The 14,769-nt window shown below is 33.7% G+C and overlaps 1 protein-coding gene across 6 annotated transcripts in view; it reads right to left on the bottom strand.

Annotated features, from left to right (window-relative positions):
- Window positions 1–14,769, bottom strand: part of MTDH (metadherin) — a 53,084-nt gene that overhangs the window by 9,390 nt on the left and 28,925 nt on the right. For 2 of the 6 annotated variants that reach the window (XM_039853828.1, XM_039853826.1), the window contains 4 exons: window positions 13,522–13,758; window positions 11,153–11,242; window positions 8,548–8,646; window positions 2,838–2,962 (listed from right to left, as the gene is read on the bottom strand). In XM_039853828.1, the coding sequence (XP_039709762.1) occupies window positions 2,838–2,962; window positions 8,548–8,646; window positions 11,153–11,242; window positions 13,522–13,758 (551 nt within the window). The remainder of the gene's footprint in view (window positions 1–2,837; window positions 2,963–8,547; window positions 8,647–11,152; window positions 11,243–13,521; window positions 13,759–14,769) is intronic. The other 4 variants (XM_039853829.1, XM_039853830.1, XM_039853832.1 and 1 more) reach the window with 2 other exon arrangements.

Raw genomic sequence — 14,769 nt, forward strand, 5'->3', positions numbered from 1 at the left:
AAACATTCAACAAATATCAGAATGATTACTGTGTGTTAAGGTACTATACAAGGAACCTTATTATTTTTTTTCAAGTAGACTTTATTTTTTAGAGCAGTTTTAGGTTCATAGCAAAACTGAGCAGAAGGTACAGAAATTTACACAGATTTACATATATCCCCTGCCTACAAACATGCAGACTACTCCATTATTAACATTAACCCCCAGAGTGGTACATTTGTTACAACTGATGAACCTATATTGACATGTCATTATCACTCAAAGTCCATAGTTTACCTTAAGGCTCACTCTTGGTCCTGTACAGTCTATGGGTCTGGACAAATGTACAGTGACATTTACCCACCATTACAGTATCATACAGAGTAGTTTCACTGCCCTAAAAACACTCTGTGCTCTGCCCATTCATCATCTCTCTTTCCCCTAGCTCCTGGCAATTCTAGGAAGCTCTCATAAGTCCAATCTAAAATTCATTATTTTTTCCTCCCTCAGACTTTCATTTTACTTGCTAATTGTTCCTCTACATTTATTTATACCCTTAGTAGTAAATCCCATTAGGATCTTTCTCTTTCTCTGGTCTCTGATGAGAGGAACTATGTTTAATTAAAGGCCGACAATCCGCTTGTGACTAAGGTTCCCCTGCCCCTACTGCCAGGGTCTTACTCTATTAGTTAAATCTCTCTCATTTATGTTTAACTTTTACTTTATTTTAGATCTTTTCCCTTTTCTCCTATAGATATCCTAAAGCAAGGGTAGGCACATTATGAATCTGGCCCAATGCCAGTTTTTGTCAATAAAGTTTATTTCCGTATTGTCTATGGCTATTTTTGACTTCTGTATGGCCCTTTAATAAAGTTTGCCAATCCCTGTACTAAAATTTCTCCTATCGTTAAAATACGAAAAACCTCTAACGAAACCCTTCCCGAAGCTCTCATCCACCACCACTCCTCCACTTCCATCCAAATGTACTTTAAAAAAATCTTGTACTTGTTATTATTACACAACTTACTGCTATAAGGCAACTATTTCAATATTTCTGATGAAACTGCCGCACATTACCAGAGAGCAAACCTCCCAGCTGCTGTGACCCAGAACCTCCTTCTCTAGTCTCTTTCATGGGCTTTTATTTCTCCTTGAAAGTTGAGAGGTCCCCAGATTTCTATGCTCATTCTACTGATCTTTTCAACTCTACAGTAGATTCACCTACCCTCAAAGTTTTAACCACCATATACTGATAACTTCCAAATACAGATCTTTTCTCTAAGCTTTAATCTGGTACAACCAACTTCTCTTAGGCTAAATACAAAACATCCTGCATCTAATAGAACTGTTTTTCCTCCAATTAATTGGCTTTGGTTTCTATATTCCCTCTGTTGGGAGTACCACTCCCTCCCAGTTATCCAACCTACAGTCCTGGAAGTCATTTTTGATGACTTTTTCTCCATTCAATTCTAATCACATGCTCTGCTGATTTTAATTCAACTTGTTTTTCAAACTTGTCCACTCCATGGATGACTCTTACTACTACTGTCCTGGACTACGAAACAACCTCTAAACAGGTCTCCCTACCTTCACATACGCCTCCGCTCCTTTTTCTACGTGGATTGCCACAGTAGCCAAAAAACTCCACTTTAGCTTAAAATTCTTCCATTACTTATGGGATAAAATCCAAAGTTTCAAGCATTCAAGGACTTCTAAAATCCGGTCCCTGCCTCCCTCTCCAGTCTCATTTCTGACCACTCTTGGCATCACATTCGGCTTTTAAATCCAGGATGCCTTTGTTAAAACTCTGAAGTGCTTACATAACACCCAACACATACTTTAATATTACTTTTATCTATTGATGTGCCCGTCTCCTTCCTCTGTTCCCTAAACCATGGGCTCCTTGAAGGCAGTAACTGTATCTTATTTTTGTTTCTCCACTAGCACAATACCTGACCTATGCTAGATGCTCAATTAAAGTCTGTTGAATACTAATGGTCCTATTATTTTCAGACCTTTTTGACTTTTCACCCTATTCCTAATAACCAACCAGTAGCAAAGACTGACTAGTAGCTTTATGTCTCTTGTAAATGCCACTTCTATTTATTTTTCAAAGCTATCAACTTAGTTCTTTATCTCCTACCATGATCCTTATAAAGATCTCTTTAATGCTTACCCCAAATAGTACAAAACAGCCTCCTAACTCATCTTTCTTTCTGCTATATCCAGCCTAATTTCCTAACCCTAGTGATAATCAGGTTATCTCTAGTTTAAAAGCTGTCAACAGGTTCTCATTACTTATAGAATTCCATAAAATGTGGTAAAAGTTAGGGTCATCCCTAATGTATGTTTATTCATTTACTGAATACCAAGCACATTCTTTAAGGAATGCAGCCCAGAAGGTGGCAGGCAGACATGTAAATAACTGATCCTACCATCAGTTGATTACCTCTCCACAATACATGTTACCTATTTTCCTGCCTTGGTGCCTTTTTCATGACGTTCTCGGCTTGTCTATTGCTATTAAGCCTTCCTTAATCTTTCATTGGGAAACAATTCACTCTTCTCTAAAAGTAAGAGTTGGTAGGCTATTATAATATTTCTGATAAGCAGACAGGAACTGTTTATTTTTATCAGTGTCTAAATAGTGCTTTCCACATAGAGTTTTCAACAATTTGTGGAAAGAAGAAAAAGTGATATAGAGAAGGTATATGAAGACTGACATAAATATAACCAGAATGCCTCTCTGAAGGAATTCTATCGCTGGATATACTTATAATACAGACTGCAAACCCTAATAATTCTAACATAGTTGGGTGCACAGATAAATAAATATACCCACCAATCCCTTTACTCACTTTTTGATCATCAGGAATTGGTTCCTGGGACTTTAGAAGTGAAGCTCTTTCTTCATCTACCCAATTCCCCCATTCTTCTGCTGGAGCATTCCAATCAGAGCTGGGATCAGCAGAAGACAGACCATCTAAAATTTAACAGTGTGAATTAGGTATCTATCCATTTCTGCCAAAACTAAAATGCAAGAACTAAAATTTCTTATGTTGAACTAAGTTGTAATTTTAACTACTGTTCTTCTTTCTCTCAAGCACATTTTAAAAGCTAGCAAAACGCCCCCAATAACATGATGATAAAAACCGTTACCTAACTTCTGCTGGGCATGTTATATAGCTAATTAAATAGAATTTCTAAGAAACTCCAGAAAACTTATGAATTAACTATTTAATTCCACTCTATTTGTTATCAGTCTCCTGAATTTGCTCCTTTTCACTGTTTATGTCTAATTTGGTCTAGGACCTGGTCATTTTTTTGCCCTGATCATTACAACTTCTTGTAATTGATTTATTTTTAGGGTATAGAATTTGTGAATCTTTATCAGCAGTGCCAAATTAGGCTCCCCGCCTGTCATTTTTCACTGTAATTCCTCACCTCCTATGAGCTTTTCAAAATTAGGTTCTTCTTCAAATCCACCAAGTCATGACAGAATACTTAACCTCTTCTTTTCTTCCTCCTCTTTTAATACTTAACTTGTACTTTCTTACATTTTTCAGATTATTCAATGCTACTTTTATCATTGCAAAATATATGAGTTATTTCCAGGGCTTCTATCATCTTATTCTCACAAATAAATTTTTTATTCTAGATTTCCACATTCCTTTCATCACTCTAGGAGGCACTGAATTTTACCTCCTTTGGGAGTGATCGCTGGCTTATTCTGGAAGGGAAAAACATTCTTTGGCTTTACCTTGGTTAAATAAGTAGCTTTCAAAAGTTAATAATTCTTTCCTCTTCTAGGACATTCTACACACTTCCATATATACTCCTGTAATGATGACCTAGAGCCAGATTTCATTTACTCTGGTTTAAGACGACAGAGGTTAGCCTTTATTTCTAAGTAGTTAACAAGTCATTCTAATGTTTCTGGAATTTCCATTCTAATCTAGTGATCTATTCCTGGAATAGTGCCATACATAATTCTGAAATACATTTTAGTATCTAGGACAATAAATCTGCCTTATTACTCTTATTTTCTTTGCTATCCTTATTTTTCCATGTGAACTCTACTACTTTTGTTTAAAAGGGAAGTATTATGACACATCCTCATGAAGGCTTTAAAATCTATGTTTTAGAAGACTATATAATGATCTGGGAAAAAGCTCAGAAAAAAATCGCAGACAAAATTGTCTGTACAATATGATCCCAAATTCATAAGAGGAAAAGATACAAGAAAATAATACATTAATAATAAATGTATCTTAACAATGGACTTACAGGAATTTCATCTTATTAAGCACTTACTCTGTAGGAGAACCTGAGGTAGGAAGGTACCAGAGATATAAAAATCAGGATGGCATAAGCCCTCTCCCAAATGGAGCTCACAGTCTATCTATTCAGGGATGGAGATAGGTAAGTAGTGATAGATTCTATATACAGAGTGATAGATTCTGTTGTAGGGGGTGTGAAAAAGGAGAAGAGGGGCAAACCCAGTAGAGGATGAAGACAGAATAAAAATATAGGCAAGAATTTATAGTGTAGCGGAGGAAAAACATGGAACAAGTGATTATGAGTGTGAAATGTGTTACAAAAAAAATGTCCATTCCTAGATATCTAAATTTATTGCCATAATACTTACTCAGTTAACATAGAAGTTAAGAACATGGACCTTACAGTCAAACGGATCTACATCTGACTACTGCTCTATCACTTAATAACTATGTGATTTTGGTTAAGTTTCTTAACCTTAATGGGCTATATACCAACTTCATAAGCATTGCTGAGAGGATTAGATAAGATACATGTAAGGGAGTTCAGAGCAATGCAGTAAGTGTTCAATAAATGGCAGCTATTGGTTTTACATATGGCTGATGACACTAACAATAGAAAGCCAGTTTCTAAGTTATCAGGCATATACGATTAAGAATTTATTTTTCATAATCATGACAAATCTCTCAATAAGATACATTTGGCATGTCTTAATGAAGAAACCAATTTTACAAGTATAAAAGAATCCAGTAGATGTCCGGAACCAATTGCCCATCTTACACAAAGCATTCATTAACAATACTGTTAGGAGATTTGAATGCCAAAGCTGTCATTGGTTTTGCTTAAATCTTACAAATAAGAAAACCAGATTTGGAAAATTGCTGTCCAAAAGCCAGGTCTCTAAGACCTCTTGCCAGAAAAGAAACTTTATCAAAGCTGTCATTGGTTTTGCTTAAACTTTACAAATAAGAAAACCAGATCTGGAAAATTGCTGTCCATGAGCCAGGTCTCTAAGACCTCTTGCCAGAAAAGAAACTTTATTTTCTTAATTATTAAGAAAAAAAAGTTCAGGCAAATGAATGGGCAATATACTAACATATGGTGATGTGCTAACACATAAAATATTTTCTTAAAAAATATGGTGGGGATAAAAATCTAATGAAGTACTTAGTAAAATTATTTTTTCAAAAGCTTAGATGACCATGAAATTTGAGAATAACTGTAGCCTATAGATTAACTTCTGTAAGAACATTAACAGAAGCATAATTTCTACTGGCTTTATAAAGCTCTGTTGGTGATTGCTCCATGTTTATTTCAGGCTTAAAAAAAAATCAACTGAGATCAAACAAAACTACTTTAAAACAACAGATCAATCACCTAAACCTAAAAACTGCCACCAGGAGACTTCTCGACACATAATTCTTAAGATTCATAGGCCTAATGTGCTAATGAAACTTCTTAGACATAGTTTCCTTGAAACTGTAATCATCTCATTCATAGCATAGTTCTCTCCATTTATAATTTCTCATCTTTCAAAATTCTCCCATTAGTTTGCCAATGACTTTTCAAAGAACCATATTAGCTGTCATAAAAATAGAAAGAAATTTGTCTATTTGTTTGTAAAATAATGTTTTAGGTTTCAGGATCTCAGAGCTAGTCTCTATTTTATCTCAGTAAGAAAATGACTGTCAGCTGTTTTTGTCAGAACTTAAGTATTAACTTTAATAAAATGAAACAATTATGTTAGAAAGATAGTATCCAGTGTTCATATAGACAATACTAATTAACCCCATCAGGCTAATTTTGCCCCTAGAATATTAACGATAGCACCATAGCACTTACTAAATATTTACTATGTATCAGGTAGTGTTTTAAGTGCTTTATATGTACTATATCATTTAATCCTCTCAACAACTCAGTGTGGGAGCAACTACTATTATTACAGATGTTGAAACTGAGGCAGAGAATGACCATGTACCTTCCTAAGGACAAAGGCAAAGAAGCTCAGAATCAAACCCAGATAGTCTGTCCTCAAAGCTCATGCTCTTTAACCCCTTCACTATACTGCAGCTAATTCATTCACTCTGAAGTGCCAACAAAAACAAAGTTCTGTTCAAAATCTGACTTTTTACAGGTATTATGATGATGTTCTTTTATGGTCAAGATAATTAGATATACATCTGCAATTAAAAATGTTACCTTCTGTACTTTAGCATCTTAGCCTTATATTCAAGTGCCTAGGTAGAATCGATGCTTTTTTGTCAGATAATGATGTCCATACCTCAAACCAGATGGTCGATATATTAATTATATTACACTGTTAAATGTAAAGCTAGTATGTATCTGTGTATTAGGAATCTCAAATACTAAATCATGCATTTTACAAATTTAGAAGGAACAGGTAAATTCACCAAGTACCAAAATTAGCCACATTAAAGATGGTAAGACAAAAAATAAAATTCACAGAGGAAATGAAGTTAAAGAGAAACTCTGACTTAAAAGACTGCCAATCCAGAATAACAAGCTTGAAAAAGACGGTGTTACTGATACTTATTACTTTAAGTACAAAGTCATGTGGACAGATGTTTTTTTTTTCAGTCTTTTATTTTAGTAGCCAATTATGCGTTTCATATTACAAGAATTCTTAGATAAAAGTGGAGCTATTCTACCCAAGTTGAGAAGCCTAGAGCCCTGTCTGCTCACTCTTCCTCCGCCTCAATCCAGAGCTGCCCAAGACTCCTCACTGCTATTTTCTTACAATCACTCCTGCTGTTCCTATAATCACTTAATTCTATTCTGTAAATACCTGATCATTCTTCCCAAAGTACAGATAGACTATTTTTTCCTAAAAACAGTGCTTTCACATCCTTGCAATATCTTGGATATATAAGATACTTTATAATTTACAAAGAACTTTCATGTTTATTCATTACCTCATTAAAACCTCATAATCTATGAAAATAGATAAGACAAATTATTTGCTCCATTTTACACTTCAAAACATCTAGATCCCCAGATAAATGACAAAGTTCAAGCCATATGAGGTACTACATTTTAAAGTCAGGACTAGACTAGGATCTACCTTCTAAACTAGTAACTCTAACCCCTACCTCCCTAATCCTCAGCCAGCAAGTCAAGGCTTTTCACATTATGGCTCTCCCTAAATTACCTTTCCAACTTTACCTCCCTTAATTTGTAAGAACTGTGCTGCGACTAATCTCTACAGAGACTAATGAGTGTACAGACATCCTTATGTTGTGTTGCAAGCCTGTCTTCATGATTACAATCATCACCAAGACTGTACCATGTAGTGGTTAAAAGTGTGAACTCTGGAGCCAGACAACCAAAGTTTGACATCACCTCTGCCACTTAACGAGCTGTGTGGCCTGGGAAAAGTTAGGTAACTTTTCTTTGCCTCAGTTTCTTAATCTGGTAAGTGTAGGAAAAAAAATAGCTACCTCACAGAAAGCATTAAATGATCAATATGCACAAGACCTAGATCAGTGCCTGGCACACAGTCATGTGTTTTCTTATATCAATATTACTACTGAACACCTGCATAAAAAGTGATGCACTAGGTACTGAGGATATAAAAGAGTGAGAGTTCCTATCTTCGGGGGGTTTAACTCTACTTGAAGATATTCTTAAAAAACTTTACAAAGATCAAAATGGTGAAAAATCCCAAAATGTAAGTACTAAATAAACAGCAAAAAATAGTGTGCTATAGAAATTCTGAGAATGGAGTAAATTCTGAGGTTTGGAGTTTTAGGGGGAAAAGTCCATTAAAAAAAAAAAAGGATGGTATGAGCTTTCTGAACATAAAAATCCCATTATTTTTCCCTTTCTCTCTTTTTTTATGACTCTTGCCTTTAGCCCTCTTATGCTTCAACTGGAAATCAGGCTAAAAAATGGTTTTCTACCAATATGAAAACCTGCACACCTCACAAATTCAATGCCATTCCTGTACATTCTATTTATTATACTAAAAGTAGGAAGAGAAAAAAAAATTTTTAAATTAGAAAAACTAGAGCAACTATAAAAATATTTCATGTTTAAATATTGCCTCAATAATGAAAAGTAAATTTAATTTTAATTCTATAGGTATTTAATAATCAGTTTACAAGTAGTATATTTGATATTAAATTATATTATTAAGACTTAAAAGGTGAGAAAGGATTAAAATTATAACATAAAGCATGAATTCAGGGTGCTAGAAAGAAAATTCTGACAAAATAAACAAAAAACAAAACAAAAAAAAACCCCAAACTGATAATTTTTAAAAGGACATACTTAACCCAGACCATTCATCATCGATATAGGGTTGATTACGGCTAACATCCCACTGATAATCAGAAGTGGTAGACTGAGAAACTGGCTCAGCAGTAGACCCTTAAATGAAAACGAATGCAATAAAATTAAAAATGGAATTTTCTAATGATGTTTCATAACAATAGTTCTATACTTTGTACATGGAGACTTAATTTTTTAAAAAAATTTTTCCTAAAAGAAAAAATTCAGACATTATTAAAAGAGTTAAGATAAAGGAAAAGTGGAATTAAGGGTAATTTTAGATTACACATGATAATCACTTGATCTAATTCACTGATCAGAAATATATTTTTCACTAGTACCAACTCATCATTAGATTTTTGTCTTTATAATATATTCTTCAAACTCGTAATCTACAAATTTTAAGAAGTCAAAAAAGTTATTTTTTTTTTCTTTTTAATTGAAAATATTAAAGCACAAAAGAAATCCTGGATGTTTCCGAGTAGCCTATATCCTTAGAACCTTGGAGAGAACTAGAAATGTCTGAGTTTGCTAGAACATTTTGCCTAAGAAAATGTTAAAGAAATAGATGATTATTCTAGAGAAGCAAGGCAGAGAGAAGCCAAAGAGAGTTAATGCTGCCAGTTTAAAGACCAAGTTAAATTCTAGTGTATTTAACCAATGAGAATACAGTTGACCCTTGAATAACACAGGTTTAAACTGCGTGGGTCCACTTATATGTGTATTTTTCCCAGTAAATATTGTAAATATATTCTCTTTCTTCTGATTTTCTTAATAACATTTCTTTCCTCTGGCTTGTTTTATTGTAAGAGTATACTATATAATACATATACATACAAAATATGTGCGAATAAGACTATGTTATTAATAAGGCCTCAGGTTAGCAATAGGCTATTAGTAGTAGGTAAGTTTTCAGGAAGTCAAAGTTACATGTGAATTTTCAACTGCATGGGGGGCATGGTCAGTATCTCTAACCTTATTGTTCAAAAGTCAACTGTATTACCTTCTGAGTTTTTTGTTTTTACTTTTTTGTGGGAGGGGATGGAGAATAGGTGGGATAAAAGTAGGGGTCACATAGTCCTTTAGGAATCTGATGAAAGCTGTGTAGACTACTGTCCAGAACTTACACACAATTTTGCATATACTTTTGGGGGCATGTAAGTAAGTTCATGGGTGCCAGGACAAAAACCCTTACTCTATAGCCATAAATTCGTTTCAGAATGTGTATGTAAAGCAATGGTTCTCTGTCAAGGATATATATAACCTAGACCGTCTGAATCAGAATTTCCATATGTACTGACTTTGAATTCAGAGCCACTGATAAAAAGAAACGATTAAGAATACCGGTTAGTATAAAAGACACATTTAATCACTTCCTCTGATCACATTCCTTACTAACTTATAAATTTTCAATTGGTGATAGGTAATTTTACTAGCATTCCACTAATATAACTTGAAACTCAAAATAGTTATATGTATTTTAATATAAATTTTAACAAAGTAACACTATAAAATTCACATGTAATTAGCATGTTAGCTGCTAAGAAGCACTACAGTAACACTGTTGCTATTTCTTTAGCAGCCCAGGCAGCTTTCTCTGAATATATGGGAATAGCATCTGTGTTGTACAAAATCACCAAATGAAGGAAGCCATTAACTTGTACCTCTGGAATTGAAATGTAGTCTATGAGACCAGGAGGTGGCAAACTATGACTCACAGGCCAACTTCTGCCACCTCCTTCTTTGTATATAGGCCATGAGCTGAGAAGTTTCACATTTTTAAATCGTTGAAAAAAAAAAATCAAAAGAATGATATTTAAGAATCAGACAGTCCTCTATGTATCATTTCTAGCTGCTTTTCTGCTATAACAGAATTAAGTAGCTGCAATAGAGACACTGTGGCCCACAAAGCCTCAAATATTATTGGGCTCTTTACAGAAAAAGTTTGCTGACTCCTGTTCTGGAGTACTAACTCCGAACGCCGAGGAACTACAAAATTAGTACACTGGGTCCATGAATTCCAACATCAACCAAGCATTACAACTAAACATCTCCCACGTTTAAGTAATATTTGTTAAGTACAGATAGCTTCTATATGATTAATAAAAGGCATATCCATTTAAGTTATCCTGAATTGATAGTAGTTTATTAGTAATAATGTACTTTCTAACCTACATATACTAAAAGAGTTGTTATGTGAAGGTCCACATAACCTGAGAGGCTTACCTATAAACTTATGATGAATAGGGGCAAATAGAAATAAAATGCCAAATTGCATGTAGAAGTATGGTAGGAGTACACTAGTAACAGTAGAGTATCATGATCCTGACAGGAAGGCCTTGTCTGTGTGCCAATGTACTTTTAGTTATGTCAGGCCACAGACTCTTCCTACCTCCACTACAAAAAGGCACTAAGTCACCTGCACATTAAGAATTTAAGTCTTTCTCCCCTTTTTATTAAGACTTCTGTCACTTTATAATATATATCTATTATTTAAGTTGATAGCAGTACTTACGCTGATTATTTTTTTTCAAATAGCAAGTGCTAAAATTAATTTAAACAGAAATATTTTTTGTTAACTAAATGAAAGACTGTTTTCACATACCAGAAACAGCAGAGTTAAGTGTGAGAGATGCAAAAGAAGCAGAATTCTGTTCAGAGGTATTCATTCCCCTATCCACACTAGACCAAGCAGCTGTTAAAATAAAGAACGTCACTTGGAACCTTCAATTGCAATGACACTTGAATGATATGTACAGATTTAAAACTAAGATAACAATATTAAGATAACCTTAGAAATTAGAACCACTTAATATAGCAAAAGCTACTATTTAGTGAACGTCTACTATGTACTGGGCTCTTTACACCAACCATTTTTAATCCTTAGGGTAACACTGCTAGGCAAAGTTTCGGTGTAGTTCAGTAACTTGCTGACAGCTAGAAAACAGCTGAGCCAAGACTGGAATTTAGGCCAATTTCCAAAGTCTATGCTCTTTCTACTATAGCTATCGTAATTAAGCTACCTTATTATCTACCACAATTAAGCAACAACTTTAGGCCAGGCACTAAATTTGGTAACTGAAATTCATTACAGACAATCCTCACAACTACTTAAATATGAAGTTCATACAGGTTAAATAACTAGCCTAATTTCCATAAAAGCTAGTATGTTGAAGAATAGATTCATATCAAATAGACCTGAACTAGTGCATGCTCATTCCACCAAACCATGCTATCTTCTCAACATTTTCATGAGATTTCTTACTTATATATGAGCATTTTAAGGAACACATACATCCATAATAACAAAAATTGACCATTTCTTTTATTAAATGTGAAAGAATGCTTTACAGCATAGAAATTCATGCTTTCTTCACTGCTGAAAATGAGGCCAGGAATTTTGGGATTGTCTCTCCTTCCCAACAAATTTTGACATTTCTACACAATTTTTGGACATTGCAGGGGATGAGGGGAGAACAAGCTTAAGAGCAATATTAGTAAATGATATAAAGGTTGCTTCTTGGAGACATTAGTCAACATGAGTCTTTCTAAGCTTAAAGTGACAGGGAAAGCAAATAGCATAGGAAGAAACAGTTTTTTCCTACTTAAACACTAAAAACTCTTTAGTATCTATTGCTCCCCCAAATTAAAAGAAATATATTAACAAAAAATATCTTCAGCAAGCACAACAGAAAAAATTTTATGTTTAATGCATAGGAATTACAACTTAAAAAAAGTTAGAGGACATTAGACGAATGGGCAAAGAACATGAACAGACGATTCAATAAGAAACAGAAATGATCAAGAAAGTTGAAAATTATTCAGCCTCATTAGTGATTTTAAGAAGTTAACCAAAACAATTCATGTATTTTTTGCTTATCAAATTAGAAAAGATTTTAAAAATAAGAATACCCAACCTTGGTCAGCATATGACAAATGGCACTCATACTGGCATTGACATATAAATGAGAACAACTCTCTTAGAAAATACTTTGACAATATGTCATATAGCAGTGTAAACATTCATGTTCCCTTTAATGCAATATCACTCCCAAGAACTGATCCTAAAGAAGTAACCCCCCCCAAAATATATTCAATGCAATGTTATTTACAATGGCTAAAAGAAAATAATTTCTCCAATAACATGATAGTTAAGTTTTGTATTTTTATTTAATGGCCCTGTAATATGCTCATACATTAAATAAAAATACAAAAAGGGCCATTAAATAAAAATACAAAAAGGAAAATGTTTATGTTACAATATTAAGTGGGAGGTGGGAACATAAAAATGCCTGACTTGGATTATGTCAAAAAATAAAATAAAATTTGTACACAGAAAAAGACCATAAAGAAATACAAAAAACAGTGGTTGGCATTGGGTGGTATAATAACAGTGGGTTTTCCTTTTCTTTTTATAGTTTTCCATATTAAACATGGATTTCATTACATACACACACACATACACACACACACACCACCCCTGAAATTAAGTTGCTTTTAATTTGATGACTCTCAACAGAAAAAAAGCTTCTCAACTATTGATCTTTAAGATCCAGGGGGAAAATTAATTACAAATAGGAATTTTGCAAACCATAAAATAGTATATAAATGGATGTTATAAACCGTTCATCCATTTACTGTTTTTATTTAAACTCAATAAACTGTTGAGATTAATCAAAGACTGTCACACATACTTGTTACATCACTAAAAATATAATAATATTCGTTGGCTACACTGATAATCAAATTTGATAAAGTATGTGAAAGCACTAAGAGCATATAGTGCTATTATTTACTTATTTAGTCTCCTCTTTGCTCCATATGAAGGATATGAGATGAGTTAATTATTACTATTATTTCTGTATGGCATTACTAATTTTTCTGCTCATGGATCTTTTCCTTCATTCCTGGAAAATTAAAAATATACCAGATATGAAATTTTAAATGAACTTAAAAATTTCTAACCATTCTTACCAATGCCAGAAAATATTGAATGGTCACTCCAACTCCTTCCCCAGTCTTTTCCATTTGCATTAGTGTCTCCAGTGTCTTGTCCCCAAGCAGATGATTCAGTTTTCCTCTTGCCTGCAGAAGCAGGTGAAACAGAGTTCCACTTCTCCTCACCTGCACTGATCTGTGAGGACAGTTTTACAGACTTTTCATTCCAGCCTCCTCCATTTACAGTGAGGTTTTCATTCAATCCTGAAGAAACTTAAAGAAGAGAAAACAAATATTAAAAACTGATACATGACTCCTTGTTAAAACCGGGATACTTTCAAATTTCTATGATAGCTCAGTTTATATTTTTTACTCATTTCACCCTGTCCTCTAAATAGCTTGAGCTTTAAAGATGAAAATGAAGAATTTAAAAAGCGACACGACCACCATGGATGACTTTTAATTTAAATGTTAAGAGTAGATTTGAACTTTATATACAAATGTTTTCAACAGCAGAATGACTTGCTCAAAGGAAGTACAACAGAACAAACAGGAAAACAACACATTCTAGAATACTTACCCACTAAGAATATAAAGGCTTCTCCTTAGTTACATGTTCTTTCCTTAGGTATTTACATATTTATTATATATAAGGCAGTAATTCTAAAACCTGGCTACACATTAAAATCAACTAAAAAAATTCTTAAAAGTAGATACTGGAGCCTCAGCCCAACAAATTAAAACCAGAAACTCTAAGGAGAAAGCCCAGGCACCAGTATGTATGTGTATACACAAATATACTAGGGTGTGTGTGTGTGTGTGTAAGCACATGTTTCTTTATATATATATATGGCCTGCTGTTTTTCTAAGCTTCCTCAATTGTAATGTGCAGCCAGGATTGAGAACAACGAGAACAAAGGAAGCTGACAGTATTAAGAACAAGCTTAAAATGAGAAAGTGCCTTTTCATTTCTGAATTTATGTTTTGCTACCACACTATAGTTTTTAGGTAAGGTATATCACTCTACTTAATTCAATCTTTATCATCAACAATAAAGTATATTTTACATTTGTGAAGCACTGTGTAACTTTAGATTATAGTCCATTTATTGCGAAATATTTGATACTGTTAAGGAAGCAATTTAAAAGATTATAGATATTAAGGCTTTTTTCTCCTGTATATGCTTATATTAAACACAAGTCCTCCCCCCGCCCTGCCCCCAATCCTTCTTTTCTCCAATGGCTTAAAAGATACAAGCAAGAATCAAAATTGCATATTTAATAT

Source organism: Pteropus medius, unplaced genomic scaffold, assembly GCF_902729225.1.
Source record: "Pteropus medius unplaced genomic scaffold, Ma_sr-lr_union100, whole genome shotgun sequence".
NCBI classification, from domain to species: domain Eukaryota; kingdom Metazoa; phylum Chordata; class Mammalia; order Chiroptera; family Pteropodidae; genus Pteropus; species Pteropus medius.